General features: G+C 43.4%; 1 protein-coding gene and 1 long non-coding RNA gene across 4 annotated transcripts in view; one reads left to right on the plus strand and one right to left on the minus strand.

Annotated features, from left to right (window-relative positions):
- Positions 1-7,903, minus strand: part of MRS2 (magnesium transporter MRS2) — a 34,075-nt gene extending 26,172 nt beyond the window's left edge. For both annotated transcript variants that reach the window (XM_012101197.5, XM_004019106.6), the window contains exons 1-3: positions 7,597-7,903; positions 3,529-3,602; positions 799-835 (exon numbers count right to left, since the gene is read on the minus strand). In XM_012101197.5, coding sequence (XP_011956587.1) covers positions 799-835; positions 3,529-3,602; positions 7,597-7,786 — 301 coding nt within the window. In that variant the 5' untranslated portion in view covers positions 7,787-7,903. The remainder of the gene's footprint in view (positions 1-798; positions 836-3,528; positions 3,603-7,596) is intronic.
- Positions 7,904-8,028: 125 nt separating this feature from the next.
- Positions 8,029-9,206, plus strand: LOC121817383 (uncharacterized). Of its 2 annotated transcripts, none has more exons than XR_006057260.2 (2): positions 8,029-8,078; positions 8,700-9,206. It is a non-coding gene; the product is annotated as an uncharacterized LOC121817383 (long non-coding RNA). The 2 variants fall into 2 exon arrangements; XR_006057261.1 differs by lacking the exon at positions 8,029-8,078 and adding an exon at positions 8,235-8,387.
- The last annotated feature ends 4,631 nt before the right edge of the window (positions 9,207-13,837 follow it).

Consider the following 13,837-nt stretch of genomic DNA (forward strand, 5'->3'; position numbering starts at 1 on the left):
AATTATCTTTGTTCTTAGACTAATACAAAATGAGAAAATAAAATCACTAGATTCTCCTACCTGAAAACTAAATTTATCACCTAAGAAAAAGCAAAAGAGATCAACAAACTCAAGAAATCATGCTGGTAATGGGAGCATCTATTCTTATACTATCAAGCCACACCTGTGATAGAGCTCTAAGTAGAACAACCTTTTGAGGCGATACGGAGCCAAACAATACCCAATACACCCCACTAGGATTTCAGCAACAGCAGGAACAGGACTAGAGGGTGGGAAGGACAGGGAGACTTGAAACCTGCACCTGTGGTCAGATGGTAAAGTAACGCTGAGTTTCATTTTAAAAAGAAACTGTCCACAAGAGCCATCGTTGGCAGAGTGTCAATGACTGCCATCCAGTGCCCTGTCCCTCCTGTCCGCCGTCACCCACTGCACTGCAATGGCAGTGGTATTACTTGATTCTGCCCTCAACATGGCACAGGGGGAGATGACCATGAGGACCAGGGCAGTGGAAGGGAGACTAAGGAAGAGAAACACAAGGGCAAAGTGTTTCTCTCTTGGCTGCATACCAGCCAACACTCTTGCTTGAACATTCTGTTAGAGTGAGTGGCTTCTCTCCTCCCCTCCAGCCCCCGAAAATTGCAGTACAGGTCAAACGCTGCCAGTAGTTAGGGCTAATGGACAAATGCTTAAGAAAGATCATCTTCAACACATCCATATAAGCAAACAATATTTTACTCAAAATATAATAGTTTCTTTACTTCCAGTGGGTTGATTTAAAAGAAAATTACAGATACTCACCAAAAGAAGTCACCTTTCCTTCTTTGTCAAATTTTGTCTGGAGACAGATAATAACAGCATTATTTTCTCCCAAATCAGCACATGATTTGTGGTATCATATCATATGGTATTATGAAAACAACTCTAAAATAATAAAGATATAAACCATATCTGCTGTTCTTAAGTTAAATTCGGTTATGAGTTCAGGATTAAAACAAAAAGTCCCCTTTCCTTTGCCAGGACAAATCTGACCTTGGATTAACTATCTAACTTGGTTCCTCAGAAGATCTGATGAAGGAGTGTCAGCTGTGTCACTAGGCCGTATCGTTCATGGTGAAAATGCCCAATCACTGCTTGACGGACTGCAGTGGGGAGACTGAGAGTGGATCATGATACCTGGTGGGGAGCCACAGTTCTGCCTTCCTGAAGACAGTGGCTCTCGTAACTGACTGCTCCTTGCAGGAGCCGGGATATGCCTCTGGAATGGTGACAAGAGATACTGACAAGAGGGCCCCAGGGGGTCTAAGCTAAGGTGGATCTCGCACCCACCTTTGAGAATATCCTCTCTTCATACCTGAGCTTCACACAGGGGGCCACAGGAGCCCCTGGATGGCTGGAAGGACTTCTTTCGAACAGAAGACACCAAATACTGCCCTTGTGGATTTCCTATCCTTTTGCCTTCTGAACAGACTGGGATCAAACGTGGCTTATCTTGGGATCTAAGTATTAGTATCTGAGGGATGCTATGAGGTCTCTCTGATGGGCGCTGCAGAATCAATAAATATGTACAGAAAAGACCTCTTCTGATAGTGCAGAAAGGACACAATGCCGAAACTGTACTTACTTCCTATAAAACAGAGGGAACATTTTCCTGTAATACTTGTCCACAAGTCAAGTCTGAGGACATCAAAATAATGTTAAATGAATCACTATGTGCTGGGCTGCATTAATTACTACTTAAATATGTATTTTCAGAAGACACACTCTAAGATATACTTGAGGTACAAGTCCTAAATATGCATGCTATGTTAATAATACCACCAGAAAACTGCATAGTATATTTCAGCTTGCTTCTTGTGAGCAAAGATAACATAAAACATCAGAGTTAAAGGGAAACCTACATCAAGGGAAGTTTTGTTTTGTGTAATATATACTAGGTTTCCTCCTTAGGTTTATTTCAAATACATACATCTGCTGCAGAAAATTCGTAAATAAACTATTTGGTCACAAATTTTAGAGAAAACCACGCTAACATTTTACTAAATGCCCTTCCAGACTTATTCTTACCAAATATATCCACGCTACATACACTTCTTTGCAGTCTCTCCTCTGCTTTCAACTTAACAATGTATGATGAAAATTTTTGCATCTCCGTATTTATCTCTATCATTTTTAATGGGATTTTTTAATTAAAAAAAAAATGAGATCATACAAACTGATTTTTTTTTAATGTTTACCTTGAAAGGAACTCACATTATTTCAAATAGCATCAACTGATTTTCTTAAGTGTTCTTGGTAGACAATGATTTCACCAGCAAAGAACCTTCTTTCAATATTTAACATCTGACTTTGTATTGTTTAATTAAACTGGCTAACTCCCAGTAGAGTGAGTAACAGTGACAACCTCTCCGTGTAGTTCTGGGAGTTGTCTTGTTCTGTATAGTTCATAAAGAAAAGCTATGTTAAAAAGCCTAAATAATAATGACGATGTATAATGGCTAATATATACACTGAATGCTTACCATGTGTGAGGTATTACTTTTAAGGGTTTTACATATTTAAATTAATTTAAACCTCATTATTCTACAAGGTAGGTACTATTACTCCTAGTTTCAGTTTAGTCGCTCAGTCACGTTCGACTCTTTGTGACCCCCATGAACCGCAGTATGCCAGGCCTCCCTGTCCCTCACCAACTCCTGGAGTCCACCCAAACCCATGTCCATCGAGTCGAAGATGCCATCCAACCATCTCATCCTCTGTTGTCCCCTTCTTCTCCTGCCCTCAATCTTTCCCAACCTAGTTTACAGATGAGAAAACCAAGGCACAAAGATATTATCATAATTTCTCCAAGTCCATCTAGTTAGTAAGAGTCAGAGTTGAGATCTGAATTTACAAACTCTGGCTCTTTCTCTAAAAATTAAGATTTAAAAAAATTAAAAGCCTACAAAAATGTTACAAGAATATTAAAACCAGTTTCCATGTAACCGTGACCTAGAGTCTCTCTCCCTTTGTTAATATGTGCCCCAATGGCCTTATTTTCCTCTAAATATGTGTGTGTGATACACACCAGTTATGTTGTTTTATTCTATTTTTTTCTGTGAACCATTTTAGAGAATGCTGCAGAGATCAAGACCCAACAAAGCTTGCAGTTTTAAGTAATACCCTGTGCTGCCTTCAAAATGCTTCTACATGTATTATGCTGCATAGCACGGGTTCAAGCCATTTTGTGGCTAATAGCCTTCAAGGACTTCTGAATAGATTTCTGAAGAAATCTTGAGTTTCAACCAGGAAGCTCTGAAATGTGATTTGAGCCACTTGTTCTAGTACTAAGACAAGCTCTGCAGACATTAGCAAAGACTCAAGAGTGCTATGCAGCAAATCTAGCTGGCACTCAAGTCACTGGCTAAACAAAAGACAATGACTTATACATTATAAAACTAAGTAAGTAGTATCATGGCTGATCTGTCCAGCCCAGTTAACTTAATAAGTATGTACTCTCTGTAAGTCATCAAATGGACCACATATACTCACCACAGTAAACACTGGGGATACACTGGCTAAAGTGGCTTGAGACACATCTGAAGTTCTATTCCGGTAAATTTCACCTGAAGAATGAATTAGAGAATTCCTTGTGAGCATATGATTGGTTTTCACATATAGCTAAGATACAGCTCTCATAGTCTGTAGAGTTTCACTATGTTTCAAACTATTTCACTATGTTTTGAATTTTTTTCCCAGAGGGGAAAATAAGAAACACTTTTAACATTTACAGGGGATTATGTTAGGTATGGCAAAACATGGTTTTTAAAAGTAATAGTTTAGGTGAGGCATTAGAAGAATTTATGGATTCCAACCACCCCTTTTCCTTTCTAATTATTATATCTTGTAGTTGGACATCAAATGTGTAACGATGTTCTGCGATTAAAGTAAAACGCCTATTCCTTTTCATACAACGTAGAAAGGTTCTTAATGAAAGTTACATTGGAAGACATAGTTTAGAAAACATACATTCCAAGAACTACCTGACCTCTCAGCATTCCAGGTATCAGGACTATTTGATTAACCTATAAATTATGAAGCTTACAGATTTTAACTCTATATTTAATTTCTTTCCCACTGATACACTTTAATTTTTAAATTATTTTTAAAAATGGGAGTATAACTGCTTCACAATGTTGTCTTGGTTTCTGCTGTAGGTGAATCAGCTATGTGTACATATCCATCCCTTCCCTCTTGAGCCTCCCTGCCCCTGTCCCAGCCCTTTCAGTCATCACAGGACACCGAGCTGAGCTCCCTGTCTATACAGCAGCTCCCTACTAACTATCCATTTTACACATGGTGTGTATACGCCGATGCTCCTCTCTCAATTCATCCCAGCCTTTCCTTACCCAGCATTTTCACAAGTCCGTTTTCTACATCCACTGATATACTTTAGAGTGAATACTTGTGAAATAATTCACTGCACTGAAATAAAGACCCCAGTGAACTGGAATAAAGGCAAACTTTTACTTGAAAATGTGATTAGACTAAGTTGAAGAAAAGCTCTCAAGTATAACCAAGTAAATTTAATGCCTGAGAAAGGACACTGTTCACACTACTAAACACAAGAAGCATGGACAAAATTCCTATCCATATAATAGGAAGCTATACTCTCATTTCTGATCTTATTCTTTCCTATACATTCAAAGACATAATTTGTTCTTGTGAAAATGATGGGTAAGGAGAGGGTGGGATAAATTGAGACAGTAGCTTCGACATATATACACCATGTGTAAAATGGATAGTTAGTGGAAGCTGCTGTATTTAACTTCTATGCACAGTACATCATGAGAAACGCTGGGCTGGAAGAAGCACAAGCTGGAATCAAGATTGCCAGGAGAAATATCAATAACCTCAGATATACAGATGACACCACCCTTATGGCAGAAAGTGAAGAGGAACTAAAAAGCCTCTTGATGAAAGTGAAAGTGGAGAGTGAAAAAGTTGGCTTAAAGCTCAACATTCAGAAAACTAAGATCATGGCATCTGGTCCCATCACTTCATGGGAAATGTATGGGGAAACAGTGGAAACAGTGTCAGACTTTATTTTTGGAGGGCTCCAAAATCACTGAAGATGGTGACTGCAGCCATGAAATTAAAAGACGCTTACTCCTTGGAAGGAAAGTTATGACCAACCTACACAGCATATTAAAAAGCAGAGACATTATTTTGCCAACAAAGGTCCGTCTAGTCAAGGCTATGGTTTTTCCAGTAGTCATGTATGGATGTGACAGTTGGACTGTGAAGAAAGCTGAGTGCCGAAGAATTGATGCTTTTGAACTGTGGTGTTGGAGAAGACTCTTGAGAGTCCCTTGGACTGCAGGAGATCCAACTAGTCCATTTTAAAGGAGATCAGTCCTGGGTGTTCTTTGGAAGGAATGATGCTAAAGCTGAAACTCCAGTACTTTGGCCACCTCATGTGAAGAGTTGACTCACTGGAAAAGACTGATGCTGGGAGGGATTCGGGGCAGGAGGAGAAGGGGACGACAGAGGATGAGATGGCTGGATGGCACCACCGACTCGATGGACAAGAGTTTGAGTGAACTCCGGGAGTTGGTGATAGACAGAGAGGCCTGGCGTGCTGCGATTCATGGGGTCGCAAAGAGTAGGACACGTCTGAGCTACTTAACTGAACTGAGTTTTGTTGGTTCCCCCTGTACAAACCACCTTATGAGGGTCAGCTGAATAAAAGTTACAGTGCTACAAATCAGCATTTGCTAATAAGTCACAAGTTAGATAAAATGTTACCTGGAGGGAAGAGAGTCAATTTCTAGGGAGACTGATAAGAAGTCCATGGTCCCCAAGGAGGAGAGAGGGGTCTGGGGCTCCTGAAGAGGAAATAGGGGTCTGGAGTTCTCAAGGAGGAGGAAAGGACAAAGGTCTTTGTTTCCTCTACATTTCTTAGTCTTAGTCACATAAAACATTCTTTTCTTTAAGCCTGGAACTGATGATTACAAAACAAAACAACTCAGTTTAAACTCCGTATTAAGGATTATATAACAACATATCCTGCCTGAGGACAGTTTCTCCTTCCTGAAAACCTTCTGACTAACACTGTTATCTTAAAAGGTATATTATGGGAGTGGGTCTGGTAAGATCTTTCCACTGTTAAGTTCTAATCCTGTTATTCCAACCAGTCGATCCTAAAGGAAATCAGTCCTGAATATTCATTGGAACGACTAATACTGAAGCTGAAACTCCAATACTTTGACCACCTTTGAGGTGAGGAATCAATTCATTTGAAAAGACCCTGATGCTGGGCAAGACTGAAGGCAGGAGAAGGGGATGACAGAGGATGAGATGGTTGGATGGCATCACTGACTCAATGGACATGAGTTTGAGTAAGCTCCAGTAGTTAGTGATGGACAGGGAGGCCTGGCAAGCTGCAGTCCATGGGGTCCCAGAGCCCAGACTGGGCAACTGAACTGAATCCTGTTATCTTAAAATGTAAACTGTGGGAGTGGGTCTGGTAAGATATTTACAACCTTGAGACATTCTTTTGATTTACTGTAATAATTAATTAAAACAGTATACAGCACCCTTGCTAAGACTAGCACGTGGGGCACTCCCCTCCCCCTTCTGATGTCTATGTCAGAAGCTTTGTCTGTCCCTTTTTCACTTAAACTCTGCCACACAAGAGCCCTGAGTGGTCAAGTCTGGTCTCTGGTCCCAAAGCTAAATCTTCTTCAGAGATCACGAATCTGACATCCTTCACCCTAAGGTATCAGAGGGAGACTCTCAATTTCAATGCTTGTCCTAAAAGGTTAGATCGGCAATGTAACCCAATTTGTAAAGACTCTCCTAATGAGTACGAGAGAGCAGGTGGAGAAAGTGAGCTACTTTGGGAGCATTTTGAGAGTACAATTGAGAAAACTTGTTTGAGAATATTTTTGAGAAGCCATACATGTCTTGGGTTTTTGAGCAGTATTAGTACCCACAAGGTCACATTTCTGAAAATGTCAAGGTATCATCTTGGTTTATCATTTAGGGGGGAAAAACAATGAACTCAGACTTCTACCTCCATCCCCTTCTATCTGGCTACACAGTACTTGAAGAAAAGTCAGATCTTTCTCAGAAGCAATTTCTGAAGTCTTCAGCCTCACTCACCCTTTCCTGAGCAACTGGACAAATGTCTAAATGTGTCCGCTCAGAAGAAAGAGACAGAAAGGAGAAATACTTATAAAAAACATTCCAGGTAGATAAGCCTAATTTTGGTTTCGGCACTATCATGATGGATCGGAGCGAAACTCTTAAAAACCTTCTCTCAAGCGCACTCAGCCCTGTTTGCAGCCGGACCGGTGGGGAGGACAGAGGGCTGGAGGACTCTAGCAGGGGCCAGGAGGCGATGCTCAGCCGAGTTCGGAGCTGGTGAGACACAGCTCCGCCCGCAGACCTGTGCAAGAGAGCAGGCCCTCGGCGCACAAGGGCGGACCTGGAGGCCGAGGACGGAGCAGACTGCGGGGCGGGCAGCCACAGCCACGTGGGCTTGGGCGGTCGGGTCGGGCCCTGGGGTCACCGCAGGCCCGGCGTCCCGAAGCTGCAGGGCGGGGAGAGCGGTACCTGTCACAGGGAGCCGGCGGGGCCAGCACAGCGGCGCGGCCCGCCTCCTTCCTAGCAATTCGGTGACGCGGCCGTAGGCGACGACGGGGCGAGTGCCGGGGGTCAGGCCCAAGGCCAGAGCGCACAGGGTGCGCCGGGGCAGCCCCACCGCGCGGGGCAGGAGCTGGGCCAGGCTCCGCAGGCATTCCATGGCGCTGGAGCGAGGAGGAAGGAGCTGCGAAACCCCAGCCCTTCATGCCGGACAGTGGCGGGGCGGCCGGCACTTAGCGACCCCGCGCCGGCGCCCAAGCTGCGACGGAGGCATACTGAGCATGCGCCGGTACGCCGCGCCTGCATCTTATTTCCCGCGCATGCTCCGAAGGGGCCTCTGCGTGCGCGTCCCGTGACGCTCGGCCAATCAGAGCTTTGCCTCCTGCACCCGTGTGTGTACTTGTAAAGAGTGTATGGACCGGCCCCGGGGTGGGTCGGGGGCGTGTACCTGGGTGAGTTGAACTGCCTAACCTAGGTTCGACCCTTGGGCCTTTGCAGTGGTCTGGTCGGCGCGTACAGTGTTGATTGCTTCTATTAACTAGTAATCATTAAATGTGAAAAAATACTCTGGATATATATATAAAATGTTTTACAGTTTCTGGAGCATTTTCGTACAGATGCAATCTACAATTTGGAAGTGAGAAGTTATTACCCATTCCCAACTCAAGTTATAATTAAACTTAATGCAGCAAAAGTAAACTTTCATAGTGAAGACGGAGGAACATAAACGCGGAGGATTTATATTCTGTATTTAATCAAATGTAAGCTAATATCAATTTCAAGGTGCCATTATTTTATATACCACCAAGAAGGAAAAGTCGCCGAAAAAGTTTGCTAATTGTGTCATTTAAGAGTGACCTCAATTTCAGCCTTGAAAATATGAGAAGAGTGAGGCTTAGAATTGATTACAACATATATGCATATTTTAAAAGTGTGAGTTAATAGACTTGCCCTTCCAAGTAGAAATGCACAGTAGACACAAGTTTCACAGATTTCCATTCAATCACTGTGTATGAACACAGAGCTGAAGAAACATAAGAGAAAATTTTTTTTTTTTTTTTTTCTCCCTGTAGGGTACTGAGACTGAAGGAGGCCAGTAGACAGAGGCTTCACCTAACGGGATGTTCGACTTGAGCATTGAGGGCAAAGGACTTCAAGCACTGCTTGCCTGGCCATGGGGTGGGGTGGAGTGGGGTTTAGAATCTCTGGAAAAAAACCCTGGGTATATAGTACATGGCTGGCAGATTTTTCATTTAACTAAGGGCGACAATGATGAAATACATCTTTCAAAAACAGTGCATGCCATAAGAGACATAAGGAAACGGTATGTGATAACTCTTAAAACTTAAGTCATTAGCATGATGAGATGGGTCTGTCTAAGGTGACCTTTACAGTCCACAGGGTCGCAAAGAGTCTGAGCGACTTCACTTTCACCTTACAAAGCCTTAGAAAAACTCTGATATGTAGCCAGACACATGGCCTTATAATTCCTGTCAAGGATTTGGAATTTAATCTGAGAAGGGTGGGAGCTATGGGAGGGGGTACTTTGAATAAAGATGTAAATCTGATTTACATTTAAATGGATTGTTTTGGCTGTGTGGGATTAGACAAAGGTATGGGTGGAAGCAGAGAGATGGTTATGGTTTGGGTTAAGGCGGGGGTGATGGAGGAAGGGAGATTGGTTGGGTTTGGTGCAATTAACTGAAGGCTGAGTTGACAAGATTTGTAGATGGGATGTAAATAAAGAGGCACAGAAGTGAACTTCAAATTTTTTTGGCTCAAACAAATGGGCCATCATGATGCCATTTACCGAGATAGGGAATTTTGGTGAGGGGCAAATTTAGATGTAGGGCAGACTGTGGCTTGGCATTTGTTTCTGGACATGTTAAATTTGAGAGCTCTGCAGGATAGATATCTGAGCATAGACAGCAAGTAAGTGGTTGGAGTTTGGGGGAGATTTTGAAGTTAGATATACACATTTGGGACTATAGAGAAATATTTAAAGCCACATGTCTCCTCTTAGGAGAAAAGTTTTCTCTCAAAGAGAAAAGTTCCTGCGATTCAGTTCTAGGTCTTCTAACATTAACTGATTAAGAAGAGAAGATAAATCCAGCAGAAGAATATGAGAGGGCATGGCCAGGAAGGAGGAATAAAATTAGAGAGGGTGGGATCCACGAAATCAAATGAAGAAAGAGTTTAAAAAATGAAGTGCTCAGTTACATCAAATGCTACTGCTAGGTGAGAAATGAGAATTGCCTGTATAGGATATGATGCTGTGGAGCTCACTGGTCATCTTGATAAGAGCAGTTGTGGGATGGTAGAGATGGTAGGCCTCCCAGGTGGCTCAGTGGTAAAGAATCTGCCTGCCAATGCAGATGACACAGGAGACACGGGTTCCATCCCTGAGTCAGGAAGATCCCCTGGAGAAGGAAATGGCAACCCACTCCAGTATTCTTGCCTGGAAAATCCCATGGACAGAGGAGCCTGGTGGGCTATAGTTACGACTGAGTACACATACAGAGGAAGTGAGCATCATCTTTCTTTTCATCCTAAGCTAAGAAAGGATCCCAGAAGATTTCTGCATCTATATAACAATTTGATTTTAAGATCCCTTAATCTCTTTTCCTACCTTTTTTTTTTTTTTTTTTTTTAAGATTTATTTCTTTTGACTGCACTGGATCTTCTTTGCTGCTAACTTTTGCCAGTTGCAGAGAGTGGGGGCTGCTCTTCATTTTGGTGTGAGGGCTTCTCCTTGTGGTGGCTCCTCTTGTTGCAGAGCACAGGCTCTGGGTGCATGGGCTTCGGTGATTGGGGCACGTTGGCTCAGTAGTTATAATGCATGAGCTTAGTTGCTCCCTGGCATGTGAAATTTTCCCAGACTAGGGATTGAACTCAAGTCTCCTGCATTGGAAGGTGAATTCTTAACCACTGAGCCACCAGGGAAGCCCCTTTCCTTACCTCTTGAACTTCAAAGCAGGTCAGTGATCTAACCCCAGGCTCACACTGGGTTCTTACCCAGAGCTGTTTCACCTCAGAAATGTTATTCCAGTTATGCACATCATAGCCTCCTGGAGACTCTACACCCACAATGATTATATTCTCCCAGCAGAGCCATCCTGGCATTTTCCCCTTCTCTGCCCAACCCAGTTTATGTAACTGATCACTGAAACCACTGTGGCTTGTACTTGGAGCACATTGCCCTCATGGGATGTAATCACAGAAGCCACTTTATTTTTGTCTCTTTAATTCTGCTGAGTGGGTCTAGTCTTTCTCCTGCCTCTTGAAAACTTGAGCAGGTTCCATGACTTCTCCGGTCTCCCAGTCCTTATGTTCATTCTAATCTCAGTTCAGCAATTTAAAAATCCACTCCCTATCGTGTTTAGTGAAATAGGTCACACAGAGAAAGACAAAATATTGTGTGTTTCCACTTACATGTGGAATCTAAAAAAATAAATGAATATAACAAGACAGAAGCAGACTCATAGATACAAAGAACAAAGTAGTTGTTACTAATGGGGAGAGGGGAGCTGGAAGGGGCAGGTCAAGCAGAAGGGATTAAGAGGTACAAACACCTACATATAAAATAAATGAGCTACCAGGATACAGTACTGGGAATATAACAAATATTTTATGATATCCATAAATGGAGTATGATCTATAAAAATTTTGCATCGCTGTGGTGTGCACCTGAAACTAATGTGTTGTAAATCAACTCTACCTCAATGAAAATAAAACATCCACTCTGTATATAAACCAGTAATTTACACTGTCAGAGCCAGTATACTAATCGCTGCTTCACTCTTCGTTCAAAGGAAAGACTTGATTCTACACTCCTTGTCAGGCCTGGGGACAAATAGGAAATTGAGGTATAGGCAGAGATTCTGGGAAGCTCCCCCTGCTCCTTCCCCACTACCTTTCTTACTCCACGGCTGCTGTTTCTGACTCTGCTGGGCAGTGAAGCAAAGTAAGAATGAACCAAAAGTGTTTATTGAATGATGGCTCCATGCTATCTCTAGGCAGGGCAGATTTTAAGCTGATTTCCTTGTGGGCATATTCAAGCGATCTCCAGAGGACCACCTCCCTCTCTCTCCCCCACCCTCCCCTCCCTCCTCCCCACCACCACCCAGACACATCTGATTGGCATTCCTTTGATGTGGGCAGTGACCCTCCCGATCACTTTCAGTTTCTGCCCCTTCTTGCCTCAAGCAGGTTCCCCTCTTCCGGCCATGCTACTCTTGGGGGGCAGGATCCTATTAAAAACAGGCCCAGACTGATCTTCGTGTTGTCAGGCCTGCATGCAGGAGCCCACGCACTTTTAGAGGGAATGCAGTTACTTCTCGCACTTTTAGAGGGAATGTCGGCAGAGTTGGTCTCCCTTGCCCGCGTGTGAGTCTAGGATCTCTTCAGGCTGCTGGAGTCTCACTAGATTTGGAGTGAGAGGACAACACCCTCCCTACCCCTCTCTCCTGATGGTCATGGTAGGGGTGGGATTTCCCAAGCACAGCTTTTTCCAAAATCTTCCTTATGATACCTGTGCCTAAGTCTTCAGTCTTTCCATCCTTCTGTAGCCTCCATCTGGATGGGAGGTGGAATAGCTCTACGACAGCTGCTCAAACTATTCCCTGGGAATCTGCATCTGACAAGGCATCTGGTGGCCGGCTCTGCTGCAGATACCCTATCTTGGCACCTCTGTGGAAGCACCTGTGATCCCCAGCACCTCTGACTCTGTTGTACCTCTTTTATTTACTTATTTATGCAGTCATTTATCTCACAGATATTTATTCAGCATAAACTACATGTTTAATTAAACCGTTATCCCTGATTCTAGGAGAAGTAAAATAATGAATTACAGTGCTGTGTACTGAGTGACGGGAGAAGGCAATGGCACCCCACTCCAATACTCTTGCCTGGAAAATCCCATGGGCAGAGCATCCTGGTAGGCTGCAGTCCATGGGGTCACTAAGAGTCGGACATGACTGAGTGACTTCACTTTCACGCACTGGAGAAGGAAATGGCAACCCACTCCAGTGTTCTTGCCTGGAGAATCCCAGGGACGGAGGAGCCTGGTGGGCTGCCGTGGGGTTGCACAGAGTTGGACACGACTGAAGCAACTTAGCAGCAGCAGCAGCAGTACTGAGTGACGGTAACCTAGAGGAAGAGATAGTTTAGAGGAAAGCTCGGGAATTCTACGTTGGACTGGTTGAGACTGCCAAGTAAATATCCAACCGAATAAAGAGTTATTAATAGATTGTTGGTTTGGAGTTAAGAAGAAGATATTTGCTAGATGGATAAATGAAAGGGCTTTGGCACATAGGTAGTAAGTGAGGCTGTGGGAGGGCAGGAGATGCCTGGGGGTGGTGGGTATAATAAAGAGGGGAGAAAAGTGTCCAGATCACAGTCTCCAAGGCACATCAACCAACACCGGAGGGACAGAGGAAGAGTCAGTAAAGGAGACTGTGGGTGGATTCTGTGTCTGTTCTTAGCATGTACTGGCCCAAACAGTTGTGACCCCAAATAAAACAGTGGAGTTTCCCTGAAAGCACACTGTTTTTGACTATGGTGGTGGAGCAGTGATGGTGAGGGCCTAGAATTTACTAGAGCTCTAAATTTCACTAAAGCTCCACAAGGGAACAACCCATAGGTCCTTGATTAAAAACAAATGCAGATCCTCAGGGTCGATGTGAGAGCAGGGTTCTCTGTGATGGGTTTAGGAGTCAGTTCCATCATCCCTCTGTTGTTTCCCTTGGAGTTTTCTTATTGCCATCACCACCACTTTGAAGTTGAGGTGGCTCTACTTCTTTTTAAAGTCCCGGCTTAAGCCAGAATATTTGAATTTATCATTATATACCAAGCACTGTACTGGGCTTCCCTGGGCTCAGTGGTAAAGAACCCAATGCAAGAGATGCAGGTTCGATCCCTAGGTTGAGAAGATCCCCTGGAGAAGGAAATGGCAACCCACTCTAGTATTCTTGCCTGGAGAATCCCATGGACAGAGGAGCCTGGTGGGCTCCTTGCAAAGGAGCTCTTTGCTCCTTGCAAAGAGTCGGACATGATGGAGCAACTAAACGACATTCAAGCACTGTGCTTAAGCACTGCAAATAGTAAACTAGAGGGAAAATAATCAGTGCAATATTGTGTTAGGATTTTACTTCTTCACACTTATCTCAAATGCTAGCTTTCCTTAGGCGGTAGTTTCTAACTTTTTGTTAAC

Source organism: Ovis aries, chromosome 20 (genome assembly GCF_016772045.2).
Source record: "Ovis aries strain OAR_USU_Benz2616 breed Rambouillet chromosome 20, ARS-UI_Ramb_v3.0, whole genome shotgun sequence".
NCBI classification, from domain to species: Eukaryota; Metazoa; Chordata; class Mammalia; order Artiodactyla; family Bovidae; genus Ovis; species Ovis aries.